Below are 19,324 nucleotides of genomic sequence, written 5' to 3'. Positions count from 1 at the left end.
ATTTGAGCAATACATGCTCAAAGATGTTCAAGTTTCTTCTTTTACCATTTATGATATGCTACTGGGGTAGTTCTTAGTAAAATCTACCTTTGATCTTACTATACAGTAGTTGATGAAAGTTGAGCTTAAGATCTCTTTAGGGGACTTGTATTCTCTTCTGCTCGTCTCCCGGCACAGCTAGCAGTGTTGTGGAGTTTTCTTTCACTGCAGCATAGCCACTTAAAGTGACAAATCGTTTTGCTCATCTGTCCTGTGTGAAGTTTTCCTGCTCCCCCTCAACTCTAGTGGTTCTTGCTTTAAAGTGTAGGAGGGCTGTTTGGTTAAGCACTGGCTCCCCCTCCTGGTTTTCAAGTACTTTGTGCAGAATTTAACAAGTTCCAAGTTAGTGGCAACAATTTACCAGATTAACACATCTGTAGAAGGATCTTCTTTTAATATAACCCCCAGCTTTCACCGGCTGCTTTTCAAAATGTTCTGAGGCTTTACTCAGTTTGGAGCAGGAAACATTACCAGTATCAAGTCTGCATTGTGACTGGAGGAATCTGAAACAGCTCTTCATCTGAAAAATCCATCCCTCCTACTTTTTTTCAATAATCTTTATTGTACAATAATCTTTACTGTACTTACAAACTTTCTAAATTCATGACCTGCCTCCTATCCTACCATGAACTCTTCTGCTGCATTTAAAAGCTTTGAGAAATTACGAAGATAAATGCTATGTTCACTAAAGCTTATATAGCCTTGTTCTTAGGAAGAGTTAGTTTTTCTAACAAAACAGGCAAAGCCTTTAGGTAAACTGTAAGACTCCAGAATTTAGGATTGTTTTTGGCACTTCTAGAATAGCAGCTTTTCTAGAGAACTTGGTAGTACCTCACCTTTACAGGTGGCTTCACCACACAAAGCTAAGTCATAGCACACACTTTGTTTTATCTACCGAGTTTGATTTATGTAGAAAGTTTAACAAAAGAACCCAACAAACCAGGCTTATTTTTAATGCATTTGCCCGATTGATACAGATTTCTATCCATGAAATTAAATGCCAATTCATGGTGGTAGAAGACTTTATTTAAAGGAGGGAAAATAAATGCACAATGCTTTTAAGAACAATACTGGCTTAACGGTCAGTTTGCCTACAGAAACCATTGTTTTTCCTGAGGGCAGCTACTATTCCTTTTCTGCTGAAAGACTGATAGAGCTGCTCAAAACTGTTTCTCTTACATGTAAGAGAGGCATTAACTTCATTTGTTGGAAAGACTGTACAAAAATCCTGTATACAGTTCAAGGCCACAACCTACTGCTTTTCAATTTTCTAACACAATCTCCTTTAGTAGTAGTAGTTGTTGACCACAAGTGAGTCTGTATATAAACCTGTTTTTTAGTAGTTTTACCCAAAATAACCATGGCCATCAAAACAAGCCTTGACTCTAAGAAACAGCCTCGGTGTTAAGTAGCTGTAGGCAGCTCAAGGGAGACAGTTTTGTCTCAAAATGTCATGTCAAGAACCTCCTGCCAGCCCTGCTGTAAGTATTAGCGCTACCGTGTTTCCTAAGGAGAGCCGATGCCTCTTCCCGTAGCTCGGGAGTGCACTGGGATCCGATGTGAAGGAGCACAAGGCAGCACTCCAGCACGTCGGGGAACGGGAAGACCTGCAAAAAAAAGGAACATGAGGTGATGTCTACTCTTTCAATTATAATTGTTCAACTACAATGTATTCAGGCAGTGAGTTCTCTAAAAGACACTGCTTTACAGTATCTTTTGAACAAATACTCCCAAGTCAGATGCATTTCTTCCTCTTTTTTCCAGTGCATGTTTGACAAGGTTTGCCCCCTCTTGCACAATCACCATGACTACCTTCAGTTATAGACTAGAGAACAGAGGGGATGAGACAGCCTAGGAAACACTGTTTTCAAACATGTCATGTGTAGTTTCTACAGTTCCTAATCTAGAAAGGCCATTTTATACCTTAAATTTCTGATTTCACTGTTTATCAAAACTGGTTTTGCATACATAATTCTAAGTAGCAAGGGATTACTTTTAAAATGCATGGGAGAGATTCATACAGAACATCCCATTGAGTTCTCCCATGCAGGAGCTTTACCTACACTTTCCAACTGTATGGAGAAAGTTATGCATCAAAGAAAAATATTACCCTGATGCCATGCATCCATTCTCTCTCAAAATTGACAGATCACAAAGAAAGTTCCCTTTCACACAGAAAGTAAGGAATGGTGTTCTATGATGAGGCTGCCCTGACAACAAGACTGTCCTTTTTCAGAACCACAATGCCTCTTCTGAAAACTTACCTTTAAATTGTCTGGAAATTCTGCTAGTTTTTGCTTTGCTTTTAGAAGCTGCTTTGTTAGCTCAGGGAGTGTAATTGGTTCCTTTACTTCATCTTTACTGTCAAGAAAAGAGCAGGTGTTGTGAGTAACTTTTGCTTAAATGACTGCATAAGCCTCCTTCCTGGACAGGCAGCACAGGAGAGTTGGACAGGTGTTACATGCTCTAGCTCATTCCTGCCAAAGTCCCAAATAATTGTTCAACCAAGAGACAGACCTCTTAGATCATGCTTGTCCTTTTCATTATCCTCCTCTTTTCAAGCTGCCCTGTTTATTCACTGTACCAACACACCCTGTGTATCAGGAAATTATTCAGCTGTATTAAATTTATGCACATGGCAGTTCAGCCCCAGAAAATGCAAGACTTTTGAGCTGTATGTTGAAGTGTCCCTGGTTGACAAGCTTGAGATGAGAAGCAATCTGAGCTAAACAAGAAATCTGCTGCACGAACACACAAACCCCCCCAATGCTTTTCAATCCGTTAATTTACATTCTGAAGCTTACCAGTTCATCTGATTGCTGTCAGAGTGTGGTTTGTCTGATTCAGTCTCTGAACTCTGATGCAGGTTGCTTTCCTGGGTGCTTCCATTTGTGTTTTCCTGAAGATTGTTCCTCTGCTGCTGATGCTGGCGGATCATCTCTGCTAAAATCTGCTGGACCTCAGCTATATCTCTTTGGGTGTTCTGTAAAGCAGCAATCTCTTCTGAAAGAAGCACTTTGCAGCCATTCAGTTTTGACTGTCTGTCTACCAAATCGACTGAACTAGTTCTTGAGTTACTTTCTGCCTCACATGTACGAACTTCAGTTGTATTGCACAGGTTTTCATCCATCTCAGCTGCAGTTTGATCAGGAGTTTCTTCAGAGGAGGACTGACCTGAAATGTAACTCTTCTCCAGAGCTGTCTGCTCCCTGGGACCCTGCACAGGATCCAAACCAGCCTTCTGCAAGGCAAGGGTGTCTTTGGGTGGGTTCCACCACAGGTCATACAGCAGTCCGTAAGCCACAAAGCCCTCTAAACTTCTGCAGGCGTCCATACTCTGAGAATTTGTGCTGTCCAGTTTGTGTCTCAGGTTACCACAGCCTAATAATGAAAAAAGGATTACAAATAGTATGGAGATTTCCAAAGACGAAGACCAGATCTGGTAAATGAACAGCTATCTTGGAGACCCAAACCAGAGATTTGCTCAGTAGCTGGCAGAGTGGTGCAGGAAGCAGAAGAGCAAAGGCAGACATCTTTGGCATCTTTTTAAACACATGTAGCTAAGCATGAGACTGCATGGTCTCATCATCTACAGCAAACTTCTTTGGTCCCAAGCTGCACGTCAAGATATTCACGTGATCAAGAGCCACCAATGCACTGCATACTCTGCAGAGAATGAAGGGAAGGGCTGGTTGGAGGGATCTGTAACTGAGATGAACACATCTTTCCAGCGTCCTCATCTCCCTTACAGAACAGAATTTGCTCAGTTTCCTACATCACCCATGCCAGCTGACACTGCTGAGCTTCCTTCCACAGCCAGGAATTTTGATTGCCCAATGGTCCTTGTACTAGCCAAATTCCACAGGTTGCCACATATGTGGGTATGTCTTGCTCCTTCTAAACGTTATTATCCCTAGTAATATTAATGGAGACACAGCTGTGCTTACAAGGATTCCCCTGTCTGTCAGTACCAGGAGATACATAAGACGGGACGTACCTTCAGGAAGGATGATCCTGCAAATCTCTTGCATCAAAGCGAAATTACCAGCATTGTAACTGCGGGCCACAGCTCCAAGAATACTTTTCACTGCTTCATCCCAGGTAGCAGTATGATAGCTCAGGGCTGCAAGTGTCAGGTCATGGGAGATATGGAAAAGCACCTACAGGAAGAACCAGAGAGCATGATTAATAGTTTTACTGCAAAGTATGAATTACTCACAGCTTATGACCATTGTGGAAGAGCCCAGAAACACATGACTTAAAATTGCTTTTGGTTAATGACAGTGCAATGTACATAGTCTCCTTCACGCAGGAGATAGAGCACTTTTACATGACTTAGAACTGTAAAATCAGCAGCTGTGCTTGCATGTGTCCTACTAAACAGATGAGAAGTGGGAGCACACCAAAGGTCAGTGACTCACTGTGGTCAGAGAAGAGCTGCAGGAGCACCAGTCTACGAACAGACGCTCTGAACTCCAGGATAATTTAACAACAAGCAGCCCTGCCTCTCCAATCAGTTCGACACAAAACCCTGATTCACTGCTGAGACCACTCAGCTATTGCAATCACTCCCACCCAGCCAGCACATCTTGGTGATCTCAGTGCTCATCACTGACACTGTATGTCGGTTCCTACTCTGTGCAGAAACAAACGCAGAAACAAACTGGTGGCTACACAAGCCATCCCAGCTGCCTATCATCTACTTCTCCCAGACTATAACCTCACCCTGCAGCAGGGTGCAGACATCGTTTCCCTGGGAATGGCTGGCACAACACCACAAAGCGGCTGCATTTTACTGCGTGTGCCACGGTAACGCTTAGTGTGTCTACAGATCTAAATCCATTTACCTGTTTTGGGGGTGTGTTGTTGGTAGAAGGAGGATGCTCAATACTGTGCAGCTGCTCCCACGCACTTGCGGCTCGCTCGGTGGTGTCCATGCACAATACCTTCTGCCACACTTCGATCACCATGTCAAAAAATGAGACCTCTCTGTTCAGCTCCCAGCTATGATAACAGGGAGGCACGGGGGGGCTCTTTTGGTCACAGGGATTTCTTTCACTAAGGCACTTGCAAAGCAGTTCGTTAAGGCAGAAGACAAGTCTTTGTCCCTTTAACAAGACAAAAAAAAAAAAAAAAAAAAAGAGCACTGAGCTGCTGCTAGAAGAAAAACAATCCCTTACTGACCACAGCAAGTAGGCAAATTTAAGAACATCATGGGTAGTAGCAGCTTGTTAGTGACAGACTGTTTCTGAACTGCAGCTACCAAAGAACAATGCTGATAGACTCAGAGACTCTAGGGTCAGAAGGAAACCTCAGAACAAGCTGAGCCAGCCTTCTGCTTCTCAGTCCACACAAAAATGAATTTCTGGATTAAGTCTCCGGCAGATGGACTTACAGTTATCTCATTTGTTCCTTTAATGTAAACAGCAAATACTTTCCTTCACTTCTTTCTTCTTATGATCAGTATTACATACTTAAAATGAAATCCCACTTTTTTCAACTACCTCTCATATAACTAACAAGCATAGAGCGTACGTGCCTCCCCACCATGGTCCCTTTGCCTCTGCAAATACACATGCTGTTTCATAAGGTTGTTGCAATAAACTTCTAGAAAAATATTTTTGAGGCAAAAACCATCTCAAAGGACTACGTGTGGACTATTAACATATGGGAAGTTGGTCAAGTTAATCTGAAGAGAGACAACGCTAAAGAAAGCAGAAAGTAAATGACCAGACTCACAAATAAAGTTTTATGCTGCTGAAGGACTTCCTGAGCTCCCACCCAGTTCCTGGATAACAGCAGGTCTTGGGCACATCTGAAAGACAAAGTTGCTGACAACTCCTCCTCTCCAGATAACAGCGCAAGCTCAGCAGCAGTTTTAAGGGATGTCACATCCCCCTTTTTTGCCAACACCTTAACTGCATCATAGGGTGAGGAAGCCCCCAAATAACTGAAAAGAGATAAAAGCAAATCGACTTGATTAGTACTAAAATACTGTTTTTAAATTGTATTGCAACAGAGTAGCACAAACATACAAATGAAGATAAACGTGTAGTCTCCACAGGTTCTCAGAGCTCTCATCACTTTGCCTTACCAGAGTTTACTATAGACATACGGCACCTGATCTGACACAGAGCTACAAAGGGAAAGTCACACAGCCTAATTATCTGGACTGAAACCTCTGGGGGTGTGCCTACCATACACAGCTTGGATGAGAAATGGAAATTATAAATAGATTCAAGAGAGAAAGGTTATATGCAGTAGTTTATCCCTACTGCATTTCTCTGGATTTCATCTGAATCCTTTCACAAGTGTGAACGTCCTCAAAAATGCCAGAACTGAGATCAGCATCAAGTAAAGAACACTACTGCAGCCAAAATATTTCAAGCGTTACTGCTGCACATTTACAGTGGAAAGGTTGGAAACATCACATAGTCTTTCTGTATACATCCTAATCTTAGTCTTGCTAGACTAGTGTTCAAAGCCTCCCAGTAATGTCTATGGAAAGAGATGGCTCTACTATAGTACGGCATTTGGACCTCCTGCTCTGAACCACCCTCTGGAGCTTCTAGAAGGGGACCAGTGAGATCAGGCTCAGAAAGCACCTTAGACAAATAACGACCAGACCAGTTAACAGATTCCAGCTGCTACAAAACCCAGAACCTTCTTTGTTTCAGGCATGGAACCAATTCTGTCTTCTTCCCAGTAACACTCACCATTTGGCGGCCATGGAATAATGACCATCTTTCTCCAACAGAGCTGCCCAACTGGTGTAGAGATCCTTCAGAATTGGATCTTCTGGACGCAACCTGGCCTTAGCAATTACAATTGCTTCCCTAAAACACATAATGGAAACAAGATAGAAAAGTTAATTGACTGTGTACAAAAAGTGAACCAAAACATCAAATCTACCCCACTAGAAAAGAGAAACAAATCCTAAAGATAAATATACAGCAACCTGTAAAAATGGTTCACTCTCAGCAGCTCGACAGCCTCATACACTTTATGGATGGACAGGAGGTGGGAGGCAGCCTTCACATACTGCTCCTGAAAACACAGCTGCTTCGCAAAGGCTTCTACTGTCCAAACCCAGGCCTGATACCCAACTGCAAAAGAGACAATACAATTGGAGGCAAAATTTTAAAACTGGAAGAATTCCTATGGGATGACATCATCACTGCTTTCTTCAACATGTACGTCTTCTCTTCCCCAGATTAGTTTCTTGTTTCTGAACCATCCTAATACAAGTCACTGAGGCAGTGAAGCAGGGCTTGAAGATGACTGGAGGACTTTACTACGAGTAAAATAACTTAAAAGCATATTTAAACCAAGAGCAGACTGGAAGAACTGCTACGTATTACAAAAAACCAACTTTGTGCTTGGAAGGATGGGCCTGCTCCTTCAAGAATTCCCAAAGGAAACCACTCTATTTCCTGCTATCCCAACCTAAGGGTGCTTGTGGAAACATCCCGGCCTATAATCCATCATAAATAGGAAATGTTTTGTGTTTGATTTTTGTTGCCAAGCAGTTAAAGAAGCAACTTCCTTCCAGTCTGGAACAATCATGAGTTTCCAACCCAGAACAATCAGAATGAGGCTACCCTTGGCAGCTAATTCCATCTGCTCCCGTGTTACAAGAGCAAACATACCCATGGGCGAGATTGCTACCAGCTGGTCTGTCAGCTCTCCCCTCTCAGCAGCTGCCTGGAGGACACCCTTCATATCTCCTTTCCACAACATGAGCTGCTGAAAGAGGTCTGGATGCCCATTCTCCAAGTGATGTTTTCCTGTTGAAAGCAAACACACTTCCTATCAGCATGACTGCAATAGCATTATTTGCCATAGTAAAATAACTTGGCAAAAGTGAGATCACTCAAGCGTAAGGTATTGCAGGTTTGCAACTTAAGGATGAAAAAACTACTTGGGAAAAGTATGTCTTTTCTTCTTTTCACACACACCTGCATTCTTAATCCTAGACTTTAATCCACAGTAAAGAAAATTGAAGTATTCTTCCCAATTTCTTTTCTCCTTGAATACAACAGTTACAGTGGACATACTGTCAAGGTGGATTCATTATTCCACTTACCTTCCACATCAATCATCTTGTGCAGAGAAGCCCTGTCTGTGAACAGCCCCAAGTGGATGCAATCCTTGAGGTCAGGGGACACATCTTCATTATTATCTAAACCAGACAAAAAGAATTAATACTTAAGATTTGGTACAACACTGGGAACTGGGACCTGCCAAGTCACTGTACCACTCCATTACACTCAACTGTTGGCAAATACTCAAGTCTTCTACTTTTTTTCCCATATAGCAGATTTAACAATTTGCAGGTCAATTAGAACTTACATCTACGTTTGAATAGAAAGATGATGTCTGTGCAGAACATCTACTCTAAATCAAACATACCACATTCCTTTGCATAAGGAACAATACTGTGAGAATGCAAACATCTCCCTTAATGGCTTATCTTCTCCAGCCCACACTATACTTCTGAAGATGAAAAACACTTTGCATGCATGCAGACAATTCTATCTCCACAACATAGGATCCTACTCAAAACCTGTTTGGAGTGACTACAGAGTGCTGAAACACTGCAAGAGAAATTAAATAAGAGGCCATAACTAGTCACACACTTTGATAAAGATAAGGATCTAAAAAAAACGCTTAGTGGTCAAAGTCATGTCCTTGGACACAGGCTTCTAAATACTTCAGAGCACCTATCCTCTAAGTTTTTTAGCTTTAGACCAGTACCTTTGGTTTTCAGACAGGTAGCCAGCCTCAAGCAGTCCTGATGCAATTCATCTTTTGATCTGTGATCCATGGACGTGCTGAAGGGTAGAATAGAACGAGGCTTCCTCTTCTTCAGAGAGGCATCAGGAGCTGAAAAATCAGACATGTTTTAGTCTCTGCTGCACAGTTACAAGAGCCTCCTACAGCAGAACTCTCCAAAGTATTCCAAACCCCCCTCTTCCTCACACAGGAAAACAAAAACCAGATGCTTAAGTGCCACATACATCTCTATTATGACTACTCAAACTTTTGAATACTGGTTACTTTGTATATTTTTCTGCCCATCTTGCCTGGAATGAAACTAACAACTAAAAGGTAGTATCTAAGACCACACTAAACAACTACTCAAGTGACCTGACAAGCAGGGCAAATAAAAGAAGAAACAACTTAAAACGTTTTAAGAAATTTTAAAAGCACTCTCTTCTTTCTCTGGTGCTTATTTGGTGTCACAGTAGGAAGGGAAGCTGCAGCCAAACAGAAACGTAGAATGAGGAACTCTGCCTTGATGCAAGACTGTTAAAAGTCCCTGAAACATACTAACTTGGTTTCTCTTTAGGTGGATCCTTTTTCACAGGAATGGCTTTCTGGGTCACAAAAGGCTTTGTCAAGCTGAATGAAGAATAATCATACGCAGATGAAGATGTATCCTTGGACACTGTGGAGTTAAGTGATAAAAAAAGGAGAACAGTACATGGAAAAGCCCAAAGAATGTGAAGATGTCAAGTATGCTGCTATTATATTAATTTTAAAATATACAGAAACCAAGCTTTGCTTTGCCATAGAAATTAATAGCTTTTCAGGGAAAGGAAATATTAAGAAAACATGACAGAACTGTCAGAATACTAAATAAGATGTCAATAAACACTAACAAAGGTCCACCAGTATTATAGGATTTATCACCAGAAGGCAACACTGATCAAAAATGACACTGTTTCAAGCCAAACACAGTAACTTTGTTCGTTAGGCCAGAATCTTTTTAAAGACAATTAGTCCCAAACTAGTTTTGAAAATTATGAAAGGCATTCCAGAACCGTATTTCCTTCAAGTGGAGTATTTCAATAAACTGTATTATGAGAAAATCTGCGTGAAAATATTAAACCTGGTGATGCTCCAAGGGCTAAACAGTCTGGGAACCACTGAACTAAGATGATTTGATTATTACCAGTTGTGGAGACTTTATCAGGCAACTCTGCCTCCTGAGCTTCTTTTTCTCCTTCATGGTCCGACACTCCGTTTTCCTCTAGCAACGCTTCCTTCATGCTCTCATCTCCATTCATGGAATCACTTAGATCCTGCTTGGCTGGACTCTTCCCTATAGGCTTTTTCTTCTTCTTGGTTTTGACTTTTGGTTGCATACTTCTTTTTTTCTCTAATTCTATACTCTTTTTACCTGTAAAAGGTTGCAAAAGTTACCCTGGTATTATCTGTAGAGATTTTCAATCTATTAGCTGCCTCTCAAGATCAACATTTAGTTTCCAAATAAGGATATAACACAATTTAACTAGACAGAATTTGTTCCTGAAGAGGTAGCTGGCAGATTTGGAATTCAGCATAAGAATTTATCATACCATTTCAGTGTGGAAACTCTCTATTTCCCAGCTCCAACATCATCTTCAGGAAAGGATCTTCTGTTTGAATGTACTTACCCTGAGGAGGCCGTGTATGCTCCTGCTTTGAAATCTGCCATTTGTGAACAGAAAAATCATCTGCTCCTGTATAAACAGAATCTGAATCCACTGGTGACCACTGGACACTCAGTAGCCGGCCCTGGTGCCCTCGGTAGTTGCAGAGTGGCTCTTCCTTCATAACATCCCATACCTTATAAACAAGAAAGAAACCCAGTTACTCAGAAAGTCTCATCTTCCTCTGATAGTCTGCATTTTCTCTTCAGTGATTTGCACTTGTAGGAGCTTCTGTTTTAGGGTATTTGAACAGGTATTTCAAATACCAACATGCAAATGGAGAAAATTCAGGGCTTCCTTTGTTTGCATAGATACATTTGCATAACATCTTTCTTTTCTGAGGATCCAAAAGTGGTAGTATGAAAATGGTAATGACTGGACTTACAAATCAATTTGCAAGTGGCAAAAATATACTGATACCTATCAGGTATCCAGAACCAGGAAACAGTTACCAAGGGTAAATTTGCAGTACTTCAGTAGTTTATCTCACAAAAGCAGCTTTGCTGTTTAGTCAGCTTGGTTCTAAAGCACTAATGGATGACTTGAAACTAAAAGAAATACACTTCTGAGTGGCTGTGGAACAATACCTGTGCAGTGCCATCATAGCATGCAGATACCAGTCTTCCTTCGTGGTGGGGGCTCCAAGAAAGACTTGTGATTTTAGCTGTGTGCCCAGCCAGAGTTCGAAAAGGCTCTGTTATTGTCAAAGGACTTTCTGAAGTGCTCTCTGAAAGAATAAAGAACAGGATCAAGTATGGCCAGCAAGACAAACAGGGAGTAAACCAAAACAAGATGCCAAGACTTGAAATATAATCTGCAGACTGTTACCTATGACACTCTTCAGATTATGCACGTAAATAGTGGCATTGATTGAGCCTGAAGCTATCAGGTAACTCAGCTCTGGCTGACTCCCATGCTCGTGATGCCAACGAATAGCGTTAATCAGTTTATGATGCTGCTGGATAGTGCAGAGCAACTTCAAGTCTGGGGCCTGAAATATTTCAATTGAGCTGAAATGTAAGAACAACAGCGTAAGAATTCCAGCAGTCAGTGAAAATGGGAATTTTTTGTTACACTGCATAAGTGGAATCACAGAACATGAAATAGAGTAACTAAATGAGTTTTTCTTTTCTGGATTCATCTCAAACCCTCATTTAATACATCAGCAAAAGTGCGTTTCAACCACGAGCAGATCCTTGAAAAATAATTTAACATGATGATGTGGATCCTCCATGCCAGGAGCAGCTAAACCAAGTAACAGCAAGTAATGCTGTATTATCACAATTCAAATACATCGCCAGTGAAAGAACAGAGACAAATCAGGGCAACAAAAAGTGCTTTTGCTTCACTACAGTGGTTGTAGTCAAGATCAGCACATATACCACCTTAACCTACAAGGGAAACATACCCATCTTCATTGCCAAGAGCCAACAGTTTGCCATCGGGTTTCCAGCTGATCTCTGTACGTGCAGGCAGTTTGTGCTGTAGAAAGTCAAGACACAACTATTGTCAAAAATTCTTAAACCTCTCTCACATCCATTCAACAGAGCAAGACTGGCAACTGGACAGACTTGAAATTAGTCTGCAAAATGAAAGTCACAAAAGCGTCCCATTGCTTCTGTAGCAGTGACATAAGCTTGAGCGATTAAGGCTGAATGAACTGATGCAAGAACCAGTGATTATTTTTATCAGTTCAGTGAAACGTCTCAAAGGAAGTCTGTCTGGATTCCGGTAGGACCTTGATGCTCGATCTTCGTATGCTCCTTGGAAAGCCCTAGACATTGCAAGCAAATTCTATCATCTTTCAAAAGAAATCCAAGTTTACTTGTAATTATTTCTGTTCTTCCTAATTTAGATGAAAGTTACTTACAATTTACAATTTAGATGCCTAAAAATGATCATTTCGTTGCCTGTGACATTAGTCTCAATCCCCAGTGAGTCTTCTACTCAAGGAAGAAGCCAAAACCCAGCTGATATCAATCAATACAGTTTGACTGACTTCAGTTGGCTTATGCTAACTTAAAACGACTGAAGGTCTTACCCACTTCACTTATTTTGTACTTTCAACTAAGAAATGACTGATCATACTTGAGAAGATGTTATGGTCAGTTACCACCAACCACTCTGTATTAGCTGCAGTGTAAATGGAAACAAACTCCTGCAAAATCATGACTGCCTTTACTGCACCATTTATTTAAAAAAGAAGTTAATGTCTGAAACAAGAGAAGAGGAGGTAGTTAACTCATGCGTGCCCATCACGTGATCTAAGCTACAACATTATTCAGGACATTACTTCAAGTGCTTTGAAACTGGAAAGCTCTGTGTGAGCTAATTATTTTAAACAGCCACACAGAGCTTTAAAACCAGACTCTATACTTCAATTTAACTTTTCTGGCTAAGTAAATTAAGTAATTGATGCCAGGAACAGATGTGCCATGTTGACACTGGGGCAAGACGACACTCTTTTACAGAGGCAAACACATAAACTGTTTAAATAGTTTGAGCCAGTAAGTGTCTCTGAAGTTCATCTATGGAGACCGTGGTTTTCAAATTTTTTATTTGTTACAGATACATCACAAAGGCAAAATCAGAAACCTACAACTACAAGGCCACAGAAACTATGACATGGTTACCACAAATCCATTTTAAAAGTCAAAATAATACTCACTTTGATTGAATTAGTGTCTCGGATGACTTTGTTAATGTCATTTGCCTCTCCATTAAGCTTCCAGGGGTTGTGTTGAAAAACAATACCTTCTCCAGCACAACTATATAAAGTTACAGAGGGCTGTTCACCTTCTCCTCCTATACAACAGAGGAAAAAAAGCTAAATATACCATGTTCTTCATCAGTCTTAGCAGAAGTAATCACTCCCACTATAAAACAAAACATTATTTTAAAAGACTATATACATGCTTCAATTGCCTGTGATCTGGCAGCAAGAAATTCTCACAATACAATCCTCTGAAAGGACCTCTCATTTCTACCAATAGATCTCTCATAGCACAATCACTGCAAGCATTAAAATTCCCTTTAATTTTGATACTTAGAATAATTCCAGTTTTGTAGGAAGAGCCAATGGAGCTGTTCTGTTTAGTTCAAATCATAGAAGCCTACTTCTAGAGCTAAGGAACCCATATCTGATCTGACACAGTTACTGCAGGAAGCCTGTGCAGACAGGTACTGGTCTGTAAGACCCTGAAGTAAGCACAGAGGTGTGGTACTCCACTCCCATCTACTTCCTGAAGCTACCAGAATTCAAGAACTAGAAGAGATTGTTTTGCTCCCTTGCAAAACTTAACAGCTCCTCAAGCAGGATGCATTCTTAGCTGCTAGAAAGGATTGCTACCAAGCAAATGGGGCTCCTTTTCTTAAGGGAGGGCATACCAACTTCATGGCATCTGTGTGCTCTGCATAGAGGACCTGCTTTGTCACAGGTATTGGAAGACTCACCAGAAGACAGAGGAGGAGTTGGAGGTCCCCAGGCTAATGTGTATACAGTCTTCTTGTGGTAAGTACTGGAGATCTGAGGTGGTTTATTCTTAGCACTGGGCAGGAAAATAAGGAATCAGGGGCAGTCAGATTTCAGCAAAGGGAAAAAAAAGTTTAAAAAAAGAAATATTTCAAAGCAATTTATTTCCAGTGGTGAAAACGGACACCAGGCGCTATAACATACTAAAGTAATGGCTCAACCAAGCCTTCTTTAACATCTCCTCTAGGACACTGCTAAAAAAACATAACTAAACTGTCCTGGTGACCTGCACCTGCATGTTGCTCTTCATGCTCTGAAAACATCTTTCTGGCTAAAGATTTCCTTGACTAATGTCCTCCCACAGATGATCTCTGGTCACGCAATTTGAGTAAGATTACCTTAGAAGCTACCAGACATAATGGAGAGATGAAAAGGTGCACTGAAAATCCAACTGTTTGACTAGTTTTAATTTAATTCTACTCTTGTCTAATAGTAAAGAAATACCTCGGGAAAGACCATGCCACCTATGCATGGGAACATACAGGCAGGATCTGACGCGAATTTGAAAGCTACTTTCTTACCTGCTGGAGAAGGTGTCAAATATACCAACTTTTCCATCATCTGTTCCAAAAGCCAAGCAGCCTTCCTTAGTTGGATGCCAGGATAACTGCAAGGAAAACAGAAAGAGATCTGTAATGACACAAGCTACAGACACTTTATTTCTAAATAATAAACAGAAGGAAAACATCGAAACTGATGAGCAAACACCATCCCTTATACCCACCTTTCCAACTGCAGCCACTTGATTTGATCCCTCTGAGTATCAGAGGCTCTCCCCCTACCAACTATTTTAATCAGATGAAATGGACTAGAATCGTTAAAATACTACTTTATAGCTACATTATAAAATGGAAGTAGAGAATATTGTAGGATATGAGAAGACTTTTGGTGTGAACAAGAATAACTACTGTGTTTTAATGCTGCCAGCAATTTTACCAGGCAGTAGCCTCTGGCCAACCACTGGTCAAACCCAACCTGAAGACATCCACATTGGTTTCTGTGTGTGTCAAACTTCCTAGCAGCACAAGGGAAACCATGGATGAAGCAAGAAAGGATCACAAAGGAGAATAAAAGCAAGAAAGTAATGTAACAGCCAGCTGGACTTCAGCTCATTTTCACTAGATGTAATGCAAGCACCTAGGGCTGTATAAAGGTCTAAAGATTTGTTGCCAGATTCCAAAGCGCATTGTATATATGAAAAGAATCAAGTACAAAAGAAACAACGTGGCTTTACAGATTTTTAGTTGGAAAAACCTTCTTCAGAGCCAAAGAGAAATATTCTTCTAATGGAGTGAGAAGAGGAAAAGAGACAAGAGAAAAAGCGAATGAAAAGCACACTTACTGCTGTAACCTTGGACTTTATGCTTTGCCAGAAGGTTTTAACATCATAGATATTGTTCATGGACAAAGTATTCCACACTCGGATCATACTATCTCCAACACCGATGGCAAGACAGCCTGTGTCCACAGGGGAGAAGGCGAGACTATAGACGAACCCCCCAAGCGAGGGCATTGTCCAGCAACAATCAAGAGTTGACAGGTCCCAGCACTTCACCTGAAGAGTATTTAAGGAACAAGGAACAGTTAAATGGAGAGTGACTGATATGACAAGGGAAAACAAAGCACAAGTGAGATGAAAAATCAAAGGGTCAGATTCAAGGCTTGACATAGTATGTGATCTGCACCCAGAGGATTCCATGTCAGAGCTGCGAGTTGGAAGACTGTAATGGAATGGACAAAAGGACTACATTTTAATACTGTGGTCCTCTTCTGACTTCAAAACAGGAGGTGATCTGCTGCCTGTAAAAGGCAGAAAGTTTTTTTCAAAAAAAAAATAGATGCTTTAGGTTGTACAAGTAAATGTTTTTAAAAAGGAAAAATAGGCCTTTTTAAAATGAAGCATACAGGAAAAAAAGATGGTAAACTCCCTTTATTAAACGCTTACCAGTCAAGTCCAGAATGTCATAACCATTCACTCTACCATGGTAAGAGCTTGAGCTTACAAGCTAACAAAAATATATGCAGCTTGTGCTCAGAACAAATTTTAAGCAACGATGTTATAAAATGCTGCAGTAAACCCACTTGAAGAGAAAACTTGTGCCCTAAAAGGGGTAGCCTCACTCAGTCAAACCGTACAGGTACTGCTATTTTTATGTTAATTTTCTAAATGGTTCTTACATCTCTGTCCATTGAAATGGAAAAAAGGAGCTCTTTGTCTTGACACTTCACAGAACTCAGATTGAACACAATACGTGAGTGATTTTGTCCTTCAGAAGATCCTAGAAGCGTCCACTTGCGTTTCCCAGATTGGGCCAAATCCCAGAGTAGCAGTTCTCCTCTGAAAAATTTAAAATGTGTACTTCATTGTTCACTTCAAAAGAATATAGGCTATATATAGACTGTATTACATGTGTGATGGTACCCAGGCTGCTGTGTGCCCTACTTACCCAAAACAGCTGGATACAATTTCTGTGGAACGACCAGAAGGCCAGTGAACAGTCAGCCAAATGCGCTCTTTAACAGCAGGATCAACAGCTCCACCTCTTCTCTTTGTGGGTGGCAACTTCAAAGTCATCACACCTGCGGAACCAAGAAGGGATCATCTAGACCTAGTACATCAAAATTCTCTGGGAGAAAAAGTTCTGTGAATCTGAAGCTTTAAGTATGGTCCCCATGCTTTATAAACTATAAAGTTAGCAAATGAAGGCTGCAGGTAGAGAAGAACTCTTCCACCGTATTGTTATTGTTTATCTCACATTATTAATCTTACTTACTTCTGCCTCTAGTACAGCTCCATATTCGTATGGTCTGATCTTTGCTTCCCGAAGCCAGGTAACAACCTTTCTTCGTGGTTGTGTCCTGTGTCAGCTCCCCGTTTGGAAGTTTGCCTTCCTCTGACGGAACTACTGAATACCATTGAAGTCATGTTATTATACTTTAAAATTCAAAGCTTTATAAAAATTAACTGGAAATACATTGATTTGTATCAGAATGTACTTTATTTATCAGTTGTCTTTGCTTAGCTACTTGCTGACTTTCTATAAGGAATTCAATTCCCTAGAAAGACATTTACATGAACTAAAAATTACTTCAAACTATTAATCGCTTCTACATACCTTGAAGCTCATCTTGCCAAGCAGGTAACCTTTCTTCACCAGGCACAGGGCACCAGGCCAGACAATGTATTTCATCGTCATGGCCTCTCAGTCGATGAAGTACTTCTCTTTTCCTGCTGATATCAATTATAACCACCATGCCATCCTTGTAGCTAAAAAGAGAGACTTAAATTAATGAAGAGATTCCTGGAAAATAATATCTGACTTGATTTCTGAGCTCTTTACCAGGATCACTATCTCTGTATTACAGGGAAGCCAAATCACAAGCAGCAAGAGGACTAGCAGACTGTCAGAGCTCCAGTACAGCACTGGGTACCTGCAGCTGCTTTTACAGGAAGCGCAACCAGTACATGTGGCTTCAAGAATGACACTAATTCATTAGTAATACAGCTTTCAGAGACTTAAAAAACTACAGTGGCTTTTACACAAGGAAGACTTTTCCCTTTACCACAAATCACTTTCATTCCTTCCCTCTGGTGTCTGTTCTCCTTCAAGAGAACTGTATCATTAAGCCTAAAGGGCTTTTACATTCCTCCTCTGTTCAGTACAGAGCATCTAAAGCACTGGAATTGCAGTAATTGACAAAGGCCTAATCAAACTAAGAAATTCTCTTCAGATGAAGTAACCTATAACGTGACAAACACCAATCAAATCTAATTAAAAAATAACATCCTGGACCCTTACACTGTTATGGATTTCTGATCTACCAAATCTAAATGTTATTTCTGAACTGGTGCATACCAGAATAAAACAGAAAATAAATAACCTTGCAACTGTGTAGCAAAAATTAACAATACGGTTCTCACAGAAGAAGAACGGAAAACAAAACGTAATGAATATTTACCCAATTGCCACCAGGTTTTCATGGTGAGGAGAACAAGTGAGACAAAAAATTGTCCGAGGCTCTGGGAAGAACTGCTGGCTGTCACTTCTGTTGTGCCAGTAACAAACAATTATACCTTTTTCATCACCGGATACAATCAAATCTTTCACAAGGGGTGACCAGTGCAACGCTGAGATTGCATTCTGAAGAAAGAGAATTGAATACATTTAAAGCTGGTTTACCACTATCTAACACAGAATAACGGGCAGAAAATAATCTGTGAGTACTCCCCAGCATCAGCTGAACTGGTTCTAAAGCGTTACAGGTCTTTTGGGCTTTGGCACGATGCATTTGCCAACATGCTGCCCTGAGTGACAGTAACTGTTCAAATGTATGTTCTTAGTCTGGCCAGTGTGGAACAATAACTCGCTGAAAAACTTTTAATCGAGCTGGGTTAAGTGGCAGTGAGTTTGCCGTGCGAGCATACTCACTCATTCACTCACGGAGGCTTTGATGGTAACAGCTCATTAAGGTGATGCAACAACGCTGCAGACCTAAGGCCAGAACAAAAAGCTGGCCGGAAGCATTCAACGGTTTTAATTTCACCAGGTTTGAAATTCACGTTTAGTTCAAGTAACATCACCCTGCTTTGTGTGCGAGGCCTACAAACACCCATCCCACGCTGTGAGCGCTCCCAGTCTCGCCCCCTCCGTCCCCCGGCGGGCACCCTACCTGGTGCAGGCTGTACCCCCCCACCGGCGCCAGGGCCTCCGTGTCCCAGATTTTGACGCTCCCGTCGTCGGAGCTGCTGGCGCAGAGGCTGCTCTGCCCGGGGCAGTGGCAAAACGCGAACCCGGAGATCCGGTCCGTGTGCCCGATGAGCTCTCCTGCACCGACAGCGAGAGACCACCATGAGGCCCACCGTGAGCGCACGACACCTTCCCAAACCCGTCTCCACCCCCGACCCCCGGGGCTCCCGCCGCCCCCCACGTGCTCGAGCGGCTCCCGGCGGCGGGGCGGCCCCGCCGGGCCGGGGCGACCCGATAAAAGCGGGGAGGGGAGGCAGGGAGAACCGTGGGGGGAGGCAGGGAGGGCCGCGGCGGGCCGGGGGTCCCCAGAGAGAGGGTTACAGCGGTACCGTAAAACGCGGGTGCGGCGGCGACGTCCAGCAGGCAGACGCGGTGCCTCGCCGCGAAGCCGAAGAGGCGGCCATCGCTGCTGGTATCGCTGCAGCGGCTGCTGTACCAGTTGGGCGAGGCGGGCAGCACCCGCACACCCGCCGCCGCCATCGCCCCGGGCCGCTCCGCGCTACCGCCAAGCGCCGCGCACGCCGTCG

General features: G+C 42.0%; 1 protein-coding gene across 2 annotated transcripts; it reads right to left on the bottom strand.

Moving 5' to 3' along the window:
- Positions 1-1,043: 1,043 nt before the first annotated feature.
- Positions 1,044-19,316, bottom strand: GEMIN5 (gem nuclear organelle associated protein 5). 2 transcript variants are annotated; one of them, XM_074884013.1, is made up of 28 exons: positions 19,127-19,316; positions 18,721-18,875; positions 18,010-18,191; positions 17,166-17,317; positions 16,824-16,955; positions 16,497-16,629; positions 16,228-16,387; positions 15,392-15,604; positions 14,571-14,656; positions 13,971-14,065; positions 13,186-13,322; positions 11,926-11,999; positions 11,346-11,527; positions 11,105-11,244; positions 10,482-10,653; positions 9,998-10,225; positions 9,377-9,490; positions 8,797-8,925; positions 8,126-8,221; positions 7,689-7,826; positions 6,998-7,145; positions 6,756-6,875; positions 5,779-5,989; positions 4,887-5,147; positions 4,037-4,199; positions 2,844-3,420; positions 2,304-2,400; positions 1,044-1,646 (listed from the first exon to the last, which is right to left on the bottom strand). In XM_074884013.1, exons 1-28 carry the CDS (start codon positions 19,275-19,277, stop codon positions 1,491-1,493), a joined length of 4,602 nt encoding a protein of 1,533 aa, XP_074740114.1. In that variant the 5' UTR covers positions 19,278-19,316; the 3' UTR covers positions 1,044-1,490. The 2 variants fall into 2 exon arrangements, with proteins under 2 accessions (XP_074740114.1, XP_074740115.1); XM_074884014.1 differs by having other exon boundaries at positions 16,824-16,952.
- Between the last annotated feature and the right edge of the window lie 8 nt (positions 19,317-19,324).

Source organism: Strix uralensis, chromosome 14 (genome assembly GCF_047716275.1).
Source record: "Strix uralensis isolate ZFMK-TIS-50842 chromosome 14, bStrUra1, whole genome shotgun sequence".
NCBI classification, from domain to species: domain Eukaryota; kingdom Metazoa; phylum Chordata; class Aves; order Strigiformes; family Strigidae; genus Strix; species Strix uralensis.
The sequence above is the reverse complement of the archived record's forward strand: the minus strand, read 5'-3'. Positions and strand labels throughout refer to the sequence as shown.

Excerpts from the sequence above, each read along its gene's own strand:
- GEMIN5 (XM_074884013.1), bottom strand. The coding sequence starts at position 19,277 with ATGGCGGCGGCGGGTGTGCGGGTGCTGCCCGCCTCGCCCAACTGGTAC. Across the intron at positions 11,528-11,925 it reads GCTCTTGGCAATGAAGATGG|CTCAATTGAAATATTTCAGG; the intron begins GTATGTTTCCCT and ends CTTACATTTCAG. Across the intron at positions 8,926-9,376 it reads TCCACCTAAAGAGAAACCAA|CTCCTGATGCCTCTCTGAAG; the intron begins GTTAGTATGTTT and ends CTGATTTTTCAG.